Source organism: Carassius auratus, unplaced genomic scaffold (assembly GCF_003368295.1).
Source record: "Carassius auratus strain Wakin unplaced genomic scaffold, ASM336829v1 scaf_tig00215236, whole genome shotgun sequence".
Taxonomy (NCBI): domain Eukaryota; kingdom Metazoa; phylum Chordata; class Actinopteri; order Cypriniformes; family Cyprinidae; genus Carassius; species Carassius auratus.
Genome location: NW_020528000.1, coordinates 146,288 through 159,307, shown reverse-complemented (window position 1 = coordinate 159,307; position 13,020 = coordinate 146,288). Strand labels below are relative to the sequence as shown.

Genomic DNA, 13,020 nt, shown 5'->3' with positions numbered 1-13,020 from the left:
ATGTAAATATATGTAAAGGTAAGAAGTAGTATGATTAGTATGAATAAATGAATGAATTAAAAATAATAATAATTAATTAAATAATCCAGAGTAAAAATATGGCCATTTAATCTGTACAATAACTAAACTGTATATAAACTAAAGATCTGCTTTCGTACTATGGATGTGTATATACACAGTAAAAATGATTTATAAATATATGTTTTCAAGAAAACACTATTTTAGTCTCTCTACTTCAAAATTTCATGTTTAATTCAGTGTGTTACATACTGTACTGTTTGTTTGTAATTAATTGTTAAATTTGACTTCTTTATAAGAGAAAATAGTTTTTATGAAAATTGTAGTGTTATTTATGTAAATATATATATAGCTATGTCCTTTTTTGTCCCTTTATAACTTAACAGATTTTTATCTGCTATTAACTTTTTCAAGTTGTTCTGTCCAATGTTGTGTCCACACTTTTTAATGTGCCTTTAGCCGCACTAAATAAGTGTTTATGTGTGTAACTGAAAAGGAACTGCAAGCACTCGACTCGAGTGTCAAATTTCAAATTTACCAAAATTGATCTCACATCTCAATCATTGTGTCATTTATTTGTCACACCACTATTATTATTCCAATGCAGTTGTCATGTTTGTGTAGTTTCAGTGTTATGTCTGTTTTGCTAGGGCCCATTTTCATGATCTTTCCTAGGCCCCACAAACGCATGAGCAGACCCTGTTTTGAGCCCACCTTGCCATGTCTTTTGTGATTGCTTAGTGTGTGTAGCAATGTATGTAATCAGCTGTGAGTCTACATGGACCCACAACATTTGAAAAATAACCCCACTGAAAACTTCCAAGCAAGGCTCCCGTTTTATTCAGATGTTTCTGAAATGTGTTAATTCAGTTTCTCTAAAACATGCTTGATTTGTTGATTTCCATCTTTCCAGATGACTGCGCCTCCATCCTGTTGGCTTGCCTGTACTGCCGCTTCTGTGACGTTATGGCCATGCTGCCTGACACTTGTGAGCGGGCTATTGGCCGCTGCTTCCCCTCGTACAAGTATTACAACACCTCGGATGAGCCGTCCAAAGGAAAAGACTGGTGCAGCTGTAACGTGGATTTTGACTGTGGTTTCATCGACTGTCAAGATGCCAGTGAGCTGTTAGAGCTGGCGATGGAGATATCTGAGGTCTGCTACCGCTAATAGCCTCTTAGCTGTCTGGAGATCAGAGTAAATCATTCAGGACGGAGATTCTCCATCAGTGCTTGATTCCCCATTCCACATGGTGTGCGTTTCAAATGAGATACAGTTACTCATGTTGAAAAAATGGTAAATTGCCACCTCTTCATTTTGGCAACAAAATAAAGCATTTTTGGGACAAGATCATCATGTAATTTAAGCAAAGTACTTGGTGACTATATTTGTGATTCTTCTTAATGGGGTCATATGACGTTGCTGAAAACAACATTTTGTGTATTTGGTGTAATGCAATGTGTTTATGTGGTTAAAAAAAAAAAAAAAATCCACACACTGTACATTATTGTTGCTCCTCTATTTGCCGGCTTTCTGAAATGCATTGATTTTAACAAAGCCCATCGTTCTGAAAACCAAGGTGCATGCTGATTGGTCAGATATCCAGTGCGTTGTGATTGGTCGAAAACCTCAAGGGCCTGACGGAAATGTTATATCCCTTAACATACTGTGATGCTGAGTCCCGGCATGACGAGACAACACCAATAAAACCTATTACAAACTAAGTATTTGTTGCATCCAGCGGTGACATAATTACTGATTATGACTTATACTGTATTTTTAAGCGTTGTGTTGCATCGCGCTGCGTAAACAAAACCACGTCTGCATTTGTGATTGGAGAAACGACATACAACGACCGCTACTCTACAGTGCGTTTAAATCATCAGTGGCAAATTCTTTAAATATGAAAACATACTGTGAGTCAGAAGTGACAAAAGCAAGGCCGGTCCATGGCATAGGCGACAGAAGTGCGCCCTCTTGTAACCATCGCACGCTCCTACACTCATATATTAAGCTAAATATTTTCTGACTTCTAACATAATTTTAGTATTCATTGATCATCGAACTGATTAAACTTAATGTTGTAAATACAACCACTGATTTCTAGTTGTGTCCTCTTTTGGAAGACTAAACAAAGTAGTTTCGTTTTCACAACAAAACACAAAGCATCTCCACTACAAGGTGGCGGTAACAACGAGAATAAAATTATGCCGCCTTCTTTGTGTGAACACTGGGGCGGTGTTATGCAAATCTTTTCACATAGTGACGTAGACGTAGGGGCATGTTTAAAACGAGCCGTTTCAGGAGGGTGTGGACGACTCTTAACTTTTATAAAGAATATCTCTTTGGATTTGTGACTAGTCTTTGCAGCTTTAGGGATCTTACTACGTACAAACAGGTTTTAACACTCCAAAGAGAGAGAAAAACTTGAAATTGCATCACATGACCCCTTTTAAGGGAATTTGTATTGCATCCATGATGTTATGATGATTTAGTGACAACGGAAGTTTCACTGAAATAGGAGAATTTTCATTTACGGTTTAGTTGATGCTATCATGTGACCTGATGTGAAAACTGAAACTAAATGTGAATGCTTAACCTATCCATTGTGTAAAGCATGAAAACTGGTGGGTGTGGGTAAGATGAGCCAAAGGCCCACATATGATACAGCATATATAACATAGTAAAAACCTTTAAATGTCTTTCTGCCTTATAAAATGTCTTTTGACTTGCTTATGACCATGTTTGAATATGCTACAGAAAGGAGTCCTACAACCCAGAAACAAGCTAGTATTTTGGTATGTTTGGTTCTATTCTACTGAAATTAATTGGTTTTACACTTTAGTTTAGATCTCACTATTAACTTGTTGCTTGTTAGCATGCCTATTATTAACATTGGCTGGTTATTAGTATTTATAAAGAACATATTAATGCTTTATTCTACATGACCATGTTCTACATCCCTAATCCTACGTAATACCTAAATTGAACAGTCACCTTACTCACTATTATGTGACACTAATGAACACTTTACAACTTATAGACTATAAATTAAGGCAGAAAGAGTTGTCAGAAGCCTAATGGTGGTGATACTGAAGTCGGTATAGTTTCATGGTGAAGTTCATTTATAGTCTAACTTTATCTTCTTATTTCTAGTGTTTATATTTAGGCTTTAAAATTCATAACTTAAGCTTTTTGCTTCTGGTGTTTGTATTCATAGGCTTTAAAATTATGTTCCTTCATAAATAAAGAACTACAAGACATATGAGTAATACAATATTGACATCCTAGTATGTACTATTAACTAACAACAAACTCAAATTCACTATCTAGTTAGTAAAATGACTCACTTGATTGTGTTAGTTGACTGTTAATTACTACTACTCTTTTCAAACTTCTATTTTTGTTCATGTTTCTATAACTGAAACCTGGCAGCCACAAACTCTCCCGAAAGTAAAGGACTGAGAAAGAATATCACCCAAACTCTTTTTTTTTTTCGGACCCACTTTATATTAAGTGGCCTTAACTACTATGTACTTACATTTTAATTAATAATTTAGAACAATGTACTTATTGTGTACATACATGTTTTTACATTGTACTTATATATAAAAAAAAACTACATGTAATTACATCTGTATTTAATTTCTGTAATTACATTTATAATTACACTGTTGACCCATACTTTACACCTTAACCCACCCTTAAACTTACCCATACCTCCAACCCTCTCCCTAACCTTACCCCATCCCACCTCAATAGCAGCAAAAGTGTTTTAAAATACAATATGAACACAATAAGTACATTGTACTTATTTTTTTATGTAAGTACATAGTAGTTAAGGCCACCTAATATAAAGTGAGACCTTTTTTTCTATTTAGTTCTTCACTGTACGACAGAACACCAGGAAAGCCTGCTGTCCACGTCGATTGTCCTTCATGTTTTCTTTAGTCACATTTATTTCTCAAAAGTCTCAGTGAGATCTCATGTTACTGTGAAATCATTCCTACAGTGAATGAGGGTGTGTTTGTGTGGTCTGGTCGAATCATCTAGTGTGTGTGTTCATGTCTGTGGTCTCCCATGGTTTTAAAACCGGTTAAGACTTGAAAATCATCTAGTGTGTGAATGAACAGTGCTCTCTCCCACCCTCAATACCCATGACTGAAGTGCCCTTGAGCAAGGCACTGAACCCCCAGTTGCTTCCCGGGTGCTGGATATATAGCTGCCCACTTCTCTGGGTGTGTGTTCACTTCGCACTGCTGTGTGTGCTCTTGGATGGGTTAAATGCAGAGCACCAATTCTGAGTATGGGTTTCCATACTTGGCAAATGTTACAACTTTCACTTAGAAAAACGCCAACGTGTTGTCCGGTGACAGCCTCTGACATCACTACTAGCGCAACTATAAATAAGCGCCCGTAGGACCCGTCACTTATCTTCTTCGTGAAGCTTGCATCCGAAGCATGGCAGGGAGATAGAGGACGAACCTCTCAGGGAACCATGGTTACATTCGTAACCTGAGACGTTCCCTGTCAAGGGAACTTCGAACTGTGGTCTCTTAGGGGACACTATGGGGAACAGTATACCCAGGCCGCCATGCTGAGGGGAGTGCAGGCCAGAATCATGGCAAACACTAAGTACCAACTCTACCATTTCACCGGGAGTCACCCCTGGGACGGTTCAACGGCTGTCCATGACATTATCCCTTATGGCCAAAGGCCTAAGCTACATACCCAACTTACCTGTAGGGCCACGGCCCGGGGTACAGCTGAAGGCTTGGAATCATGAAAGATTCCTTTAAAGGGATACGGCAAAGAACCTAGCATGTTCTTTACCAAGTCTTGCCTATCACACAGGAGCTACCACTAGCTTTCGCACAAACGTGCCGAAAGAGCTCTGTCCCAACAGTTCTCTAGTAGCAACACCCTGTTCTAGATAGGTATCAGAGGATACCTGGGTGGAGTGGCGCCCAAGATGAACGGGGCTTAACTGACTCAAGAAAGGGCACGAAGCAGCCGTGCGAAGCCCTCCCCATATAGGATTTTAGAAAGAACGCAGAGTACTAGCGTGCGAACTAACACAGTGTGGATTTCAGAAAGTGTACAAAGACTTCACGTGCAGACTTACCATAGCATAGATTTACATATATTGTTCTAAGGAGGAGCCCTTGTGGCACTCTTATAGAGCAGCTCGTAGATGGAATGACCCGGTAACAGAGCAATTGGAGGAAGGAATGTACAGATGAATCCTCGGCCACACCTGTACCATGGCGTCCAGCCTCAGTGGAGCTGGATGAGTCAGAGGAAGCCAGAGGGGATAGTGCGATGCTCTCTCAAGCCGCAAAACCGATCCACCCAAGTCTGGCCAACGTCTCCAACTCTGCTTCATCACCTTGGTGCGAAGGCGCCATTCCCCGTCAGCCCCTGCCTCAGCAGGATGTCTGCTCTCACAGTGCATCTCAAAAACAGTATGTAGTACTGGAGCGCTCTGTTGAAAAAACTGAGAATTCAGTCTCCTATGAGAGGAGGACTCCGAGCTCAGAGTAGCATGCTCATAGGCGACCCTTTTTCTTTAGAAAAGGGGAGCGCTGCTAAACTACCACGAGAATTGCCCACACAGCCCCTCATGCCCCTCAGGGTGACCTCGCCAGACATCCATGAAATTCCCTGCAGTGCTGTGCCAGTTCTGATGATCAGCCAGGCTCCTCGGGAGGGGGTGTGGGATGGACAACCGCAGAGCGCTTGCTTCCCACACGCGGGTCTCACTCCGCGGTGGGTTTCACGCCCTGTGGGGCAGAACCCACGTGCCGCGGCCGCCTGCTGAAAGCCTGTGATCTTGGCCACCTAATACCAGAGCACGAGGCCGGAACTGAGCACTGTAAATGAAACTCACAGTGTTTGTTAATAGACATATAACCACCAGGAACATAACACCCATAAGCAGATAAAGAAAGGGTTACATACTCACCCACCCTCCTGTACCGGAGTCCCCCTTTTGGTCCGGACCGTCAGTAAGGTGGTTACTATGAATATAGGACCAACCAAAAACATCATAGTGTCTCGGTTGGTAAACCATGATCTCTGGGTTTTGCACTTTGTGGGTGAAGTCTGTGTGTTACTCGTCAGCACTGATTAGTTTGTGGGCGTCTCCATTAATTGTCATCAGCAGCAGCTGTCACTCATTACTCATCCCTATATAATGGCCTGTCTTACGTCTTGTGTTTGTGAGAGCGTTGTTTCATGTTTGTTAACCGTGCCTTGCTTTCTGTGTGTTCTGCGTTTGGATGTCCGTGTCTTCCCCCGGAACCCCGTCCACTCTTCGCAACCATCTTCAAGCAACACGTCTTACCTACGGCTCGCTTCCCCGCAGTTCCTGTGCCACCCTCTCCTGCTGCCAACTCACCTCCGCCTTCCGGACTCATTACTTCCCTCCACCATCACCACAGTATCTTCATCCCAGCGTTATTTGTGTTCCAGTTTTGTATTTGTCTGCATTATCTCATTAAAAATAGCTAACTCGCACTTTCTTCCAGCTCCTCCTTCACCCAGTCGTCACACATAGGTCCAGGATAGGAGAATGTTATGAGAGAAACTTTCCACCTTAACCCAAGTTAAAAACACCCAAAGGAAGTGAGTAACTCCTAGGTATCGCTCCGTTTCGGACGAGGACGCTGCCTCATCTGAATCACATCCCTAAGCCCCTGCTTACCTCTTCGTGACACGCAATTCCTCTTGCCCCTGCCCTTAGGTGGGGGAGAAGCGCTAGCCACGATACTAGCCTTCTGCGCCCGTCTCCGATCCTCAGATCGAGATGGGCCAGGACCTTCATGGAATGAAGGATATAAAGGCAGCTGAGCACGCCCTTGCCTCCCTGAACTTTTCGACCACCATCTCGACGGAGGTACCGAAAAGCTCAGAAGGCGAGCCCGGAGCATCGAGAAGAAACCCCATTTCTTCCCTCCCGATGTCTGCCAGGTTCATCCACAGATGTCTCTCCGTTACCACCATGGCCGCCATAGACCTACCTATGGCGGAGGCGGCCTGCTTGGTAGCCAAGAGAGAGAGGTCTGTGGTGCGGCACAGCTCGACTCCCTGGCTAGCTGAAAGGCCCTCGCCTGTATCCAGTTCCTTCAGCAGGTCAGCCTGGTAAGCCTGAAGCACTGCCATTGTGTGCAACGAAGCCACAGCCTGACCTGCTGCTGCGTATGATTTACCATTTAAGCAGGATATATAATGGTAAATATTTTGTCTCTATTTTCCTTGAAAAGAGAGACAAACGAGAGTATTTCACAGAAAAATGCTTGCAGTGCACGCAGATTGCCCCCTCAAGGACATTGCGCGTGTGCTCTTCGCCCAAACAAAAGACGCAAAGACTGTGTGAGTCATCAGGTGTCAAATGCTGAAGGTACATGTACTGCATGTATGACAGCACAATACTGGTCAGTTTTTCAAAAGATGTTTACATTTTACACATCTAAAGCAACTTGCATTGTATTCAAGGTTCATGCATTGACTTTAAAAAAAAGGAATGCAATTAACTGTGCACTTAAAATCTTAATCTGCTCTTAGCCAGGGGCCCGGGACCCACTAGGGGGCTAATGCATAAGACTGTGTCATACTCGAGTTCATCTCATTTCATTTAGTATGTCTTTTTCATACCCCGTAGGAATCTTCAATGACAATGAGAAGAGAGCATTGTGTGCCAAGCATTCGGGAAATGGTGTGATGAACCGTGTGAAACCACCTTGAAGCCAGAATAACCCACCACAGGAAATGTTGAGTCTGATTATATTCCTAAACCAAGAAAATATCTGTGCTACAAAATGAAACACACCAAATCATGAATGAAAACCTCCAGAAATTGTGAAAAACACTCAGTTTTATTTGAATGTCTGTAACATTTTCATTCCCAATACACTTGTCAAGCTTTAAAACCCAACAATGAAATGCTACTTTCCTCATAAAGCTTCCCAGCGGAATTTTCACGGTTTGACTGAAAGGTGTCTTTCCCGACAGGTTTAACGTGGGCCGGCTTCCAGTACTGAATTCATATCAAATGAATGCTTTATAAAGACATTCAACCAAAATCAACATTACAAGCTATTCTAAGTTCCTTCTTAAATAATGTTTGGTTAAGCTTCGAAAATATCATACAAAAGTATGTTAACAAAAGAAAAACATCTTTAGCTACAGTATATAGCCAAGACACTCTTATAAAAGACAGACCAATCTGTATTTGTCATTAAAAGGTGTTTGGTTGAAGTTCCATGGAAGCCTGTTTTAAAGGCACCTTTCATCGACGTCACTGATTCATATGCATTCATACAAGAGCCGTGTGCTTTACCTGTTACCTGATTGTCTGAATTATTGCTCAGAAAAAATTGCAACAGCCAGCTTTTGCTATAAATCCACAACGATATATGTAACAGTTTCACTGCATATTTAGACTCCACTTGGCATTTGGCAACATTTTAGTCAACACTGTTTAACATTACATTCAGAGGACAACTTTCAGTAGGTAAAAGTAGTTTATGTAATACACTATTCTTGAAAGTTTTGTAGTGCACCAAGACACTTCTGCTTTAAGCCAGAAAACTATACAATCTTGATCGAACCCTTGGAAGGTTGGTATTAACTTGGTTTTGGTGGTCCTACTGAGAGATCTTTTCTAAGACTAAGTCAAAAATCACATATATAGAAGACAACACTTCATTTAAAGAGATAGTTCACACAAAAATGAAAATTAGGAACACTGTCTCCATGCTCTCATGTCACTCCAAACCCATGTACTCTACAATATATATATATATATGTATATATATATATATATATATATATATATATATATATATATTCTTTTTTACATATTTAGAGTTTATTTTTTTGTCCTTTCTGGAAATTGACAGTACCTGTAGAAGCCTGTTTCGGCATGGAATAAAAAATAAAAAGTTAATTGAGTTTGATTTTATATGTCACAGTTCAGAATTTTTCATCTCAGAAATGCGAGATATAAAAGGTCTGAATTTTTTGATACATGTCAAAAATAACCTTTTTATTTTTCATTTTCTGGCGGAAAAAAAGCCTGAATTGCTACCTTTTTAATTTCTTTATTTCAGGAACATAAAACTGAATTGCAAGTCATAAACTCGCAATTCTGAGATAAAAAGTCTGAATCGTGAGATATAAACATGCAATTACTGAATAATGAGATAAAAATTTGCAATTACCTTTTTTAGATTTTATTCTGTAACAGAAACAACGAAACTGAAAAAAAGTCGCAAATCCCTAATTATTATTTTTATTCGTTTATTTGATGGCAGACACAGTCCCCACTCACTTTAATTGTATGGAAAAGAGCAGCATGAACTCTCTGCTAAGCATCTCTCTTTGTTTTCTATGGTAGAATTAAAGTTATGCAGGTTTGGAACGAGATGAGGATGAGTAATTGACACAGCGTTTAGGGTGAACTATTGCTTTAAGTGACAGGTTTGTAATGTAAGGCACTTTACAGTGGTCTGACTATGTTACCTATGCTAAACTCTTACAACACCTTTCCATTACACACAGGTTGATTTCTCAACTGAAAGCTATCTTTGCATAGTTCTATGAAACAACACATAATAGTTGCAGCTACATGATCATATTAATGGCACAAATTGGATGCTACTCGAAGGCAAACATCAGTACATCTGAGTTGAGCACAGTAGAAATATACAGTAACAGTACAGCTTATTACAAACATAGTCAGTCATTTTATACCATGTAAGAATAAAAAAAAAACAAGTGTTATAAAATATTATTTCTTTTTTTTCTTTTCTTTTCTTAAATCTGCAAAATATGATCATCCTTCCAGTGTTTTTGCCACCAATAAAAAAAAAAAAAAAAAAAAAAAAAAAAAAACCTTGGAACAATGTAATTATAAGTATGGCAGAAATGTAATACAGAAATTAGTTACAAATTTTGATTAAAAAATGTTTTGAGGACAATAAATTGGAATTTGAAGTTTGAATTATCATCTGACTTTTCCTTCAGTCATCAAACATGTTAAGAAATGATTTCACATTCTATGGATTGTTTCAAGCGATGCACTGTGTTAAAATGCATCCTCAAAGTATCTTAAGAAATGCATGAGGTGAAATGCATTAGTATAATTATAAAGGCACTGCGTAAAACCACTAGAACCGTATTTGAGGGTTTTCTGCAGAGTTAAAGCTGAATATTGCTTATCGCTTATTCTGGGACATCTGAAAATCAGCTGGATTTTTCAAATGCTGTGTGCAAATGGTCCTTCCACATGTGAATTTCTTCATCCAAATCCACTGTGCTACGGCAAATTCTCCTGGACCAGAAACATTAATACTGAGTGACTATTGCCATTAATTAATAACTGGAAGAAATAATTTAGAGCCAGCTGTTTCAAACAGCAACACTGTCCATCTACTGGTTGTGTGAGCTTTCATCTGGAAGATACGATCTGTAGAGCATTTGCTCAAAACTTTCCTTAAACATTGAGTGATGTTAGAACGACATTCAACAGAAATTTTCACAATTCAATTGAAATGGGGCTGAATGCCCCTTCATTCAAGCATTCAGCTCATGCATGCGCATATCAGCGGCTCATCAGTCATCAGTCCGAATCTAAATGTCTCCTTCGTTCAGTGACTGTTGGAGGAACTCAATGAGTTCATTCATTATAGGAACATATTCACCACTATTTCAGCTTATTTCAAATCAGAGTGACTGTCAGATGTCTGTCTGAAAGTGAGTTTTGATTAAGTAACTAGTAGAAACTGTTTCAGAGGGTTCAGTCCAATTAAAGAGAATCAGTTCAAAAGAATGGTTCGTTTGCAAACCAGACATCACTCCGAACCATTTGCCTGAAGCTCTGGACTACAGCTCTATCATCTACAATAATGTTGTAAATAATGTTCAGTTTCTTGCACAGACTGATCATTTTGCTTCATAAGACCTCAATATATCATAAGGAGCAACGGGTATTCATTTTATGTTGCCTGCATATGCTTTTTCAACTCGAAGTGACGGTAGCCGCAGACTTGCATTTTATGGACCACAGTTTCAGCTAAAAACTTCTTTACTGTTCTACTGAAAAAAAAAAAAAAAAAAAACACCTACATCTTCGATTTTCATTTTTGAGTGAACTATCCTTTTAAACATCAACTGTCTGTCGCTTACTATTTACACATTAAATGGGAAGCGTTTTGTTTAAATCATTACTTTACAAAGATATGTAAAAAGAGAAATATTTTTCTAAACTGTGCACAATCACACTACTGTACATCCAAAGAAATCACCTTTCAAGTGCACTTTTATACTATCCCAAAGTTGATTATATTCTAATACACCTATGTGAAGTTACGCAAATCAATCGTTTTATGATACTGACCTTGATTTTTCATGATATTATTATAACACAATGAAATTTGGAATAAGGTACAAATACAATAAAATACATTTAGTGTAAACAAGAAAGCATTATTTTGCACTTGACAAAACAGGCTGCACTTCCTCCTTTGAAGTCAATTGTGTTACCGGAAAAACACAACAATGACCGGCGGTCCTAAAGAGCCAAACGACGGTTTGGCTGCACTAACAAACATGCTCGTTCTCCTCCATGTTCACGCTGTCCTTACAGCTGCTTTCCTTCGAGGCTCCAGACGAGACGGAGGTGAGGAGTGGGTCGCTCGTTGCTACAGATGTCAATGTGTCGTCCATTATGATGTCTCCATCTGCCTTTGGGACAAGACCATAAGCCCCCACATCACTGGAAGTGCTAGAGTCGTTAAAGGTGATTGTGCCGTCGTTAAGGTCTAGGGTACTGGAGCGGCCCATGTCGGGGCAGGACGGGTGCATGTGAGGGTACATATCCCGGGAGCAGTCGCCCCGGACCGCCTCATGTTTGATGGGCCGGGCTGCCAGCTCTGATGACCCAAGTGTAGACGAGGAGACGGCCAGTCCGTGAGCACGAGCCTGGATCTCCAGCTCCTGGATTAGCATTGAAAATATTCAAATATCTGTTGAGTTCAACAGACTAAAGAAACTCATACAAGTTTGGAATAACTTGATGGTGAGTAAATGATGACTGAAATTTTTTTTTTTTTTTTTTTTTTTTTGTGAACGGTCCATTTATTATTTTAATTTGGGCCTTTTCTGTCACTTTTGACCAAAAAAAAAGTTAATTTTGAAATCTAAAAAACAGCAGCCTCATTGGAATGAGATGACTACTTATCACAGTATCATAAAATCCCCTCAAAATTCTAAATAATAATGAAAAAATATTATTGAAAAACAGGATTTATTACATTTAGTTACGTTTCAAGGCTTCAGTCACTTTTCAGTGACCCAAAAATGAAGAGGCCCGGGGAGATAAATGGTTTTATTATCCATTTTATGTGTGCTAAAGTTCCCTGACCAAGGGTAGTTTTGGTCTTTGGTCAATGTACTGTTTCTGTATGCCACTCCACCCTATGTTCTAGCTGTTTTTTTATATGTATTGACAGTGCTGCTGTCCAGGGATCTGGGCTCTGTCTGAACTGACCTGTATCCTGAGCATCAGGTGGCAGTTGGCGTGTTCCAGCTTCTTCTGACGGTTCTCCAGCTCTTTGGCACGCTGCTGCTCTCTCTGAAGTTTCCTGATGTAATCCACAGAGGCCTTCAGGATAGTGCCCTTGTTCCAGCGCATGTCCCTGAGCAACACAAACAAGCAGCTGACACCAGCACATCTGACAGACCCTCTATCAACAGCACTAGCCTCTGCTGTAATAACAGCATCTGCTTCATGTGTAAGCGTGTATCTACTGAACACTGTTGTCCTTACGGGTCATTCGATTTAGGAATCATAGTCCCCAGTTCTTTGATTCGATCGTTAATGTTGAATCTCCGTCGCCTCTCAACTGAAACAGATGGGAAATGCATGTTACATTACACACTCGTATTTATAAACTCAACCAAATCACATTTACAGTTTTCCACTTAGGATGCTGCCCA

The 13,020-nt window shown here is 39.9% G+C and overlaps 1 protein-coding gene across 3 annotated transcripts in view; it reads right to left on the bottom strand.

Moving 5' to 3' along the window:
• Nucleotides 1-7,876: 7,876 nt before the first annotated feature.
• The window catches only part of LOC113094047 (microphthalmia-associated transcription factor-like), a 52,684-nt gene continuing 47,540 nt past the window's right edge, over nucleotides 7,877-13,020 (bottom strand). For all 3 annotated transcript variants that reach the window (XM_026259683.1, XM_026259685.1, XM_026259684.1), the window contains 3 exons: nucleotides 12,851-12,926; nucleotides 12,572-12,719; nucleotides 7,877-12,018 (listed from right to left, as the gene is read on the bottom strand). In XM_026259683.1, coding sequence (XP_026115468.1) covers nucleotides 11,623-12,018; nucleotides 12,572-12,719; nucleotides 12,851-12,926 — 620 coding nt within the window. In that variant the 3' untranslated portion in view covers nucleotides 7,877-11,622. The remainder of the gene's footprint in view (nucleotides 12,019-12,571; nucleotides 12,720-12,850; nucleotides 12,927-13,020) is intronic.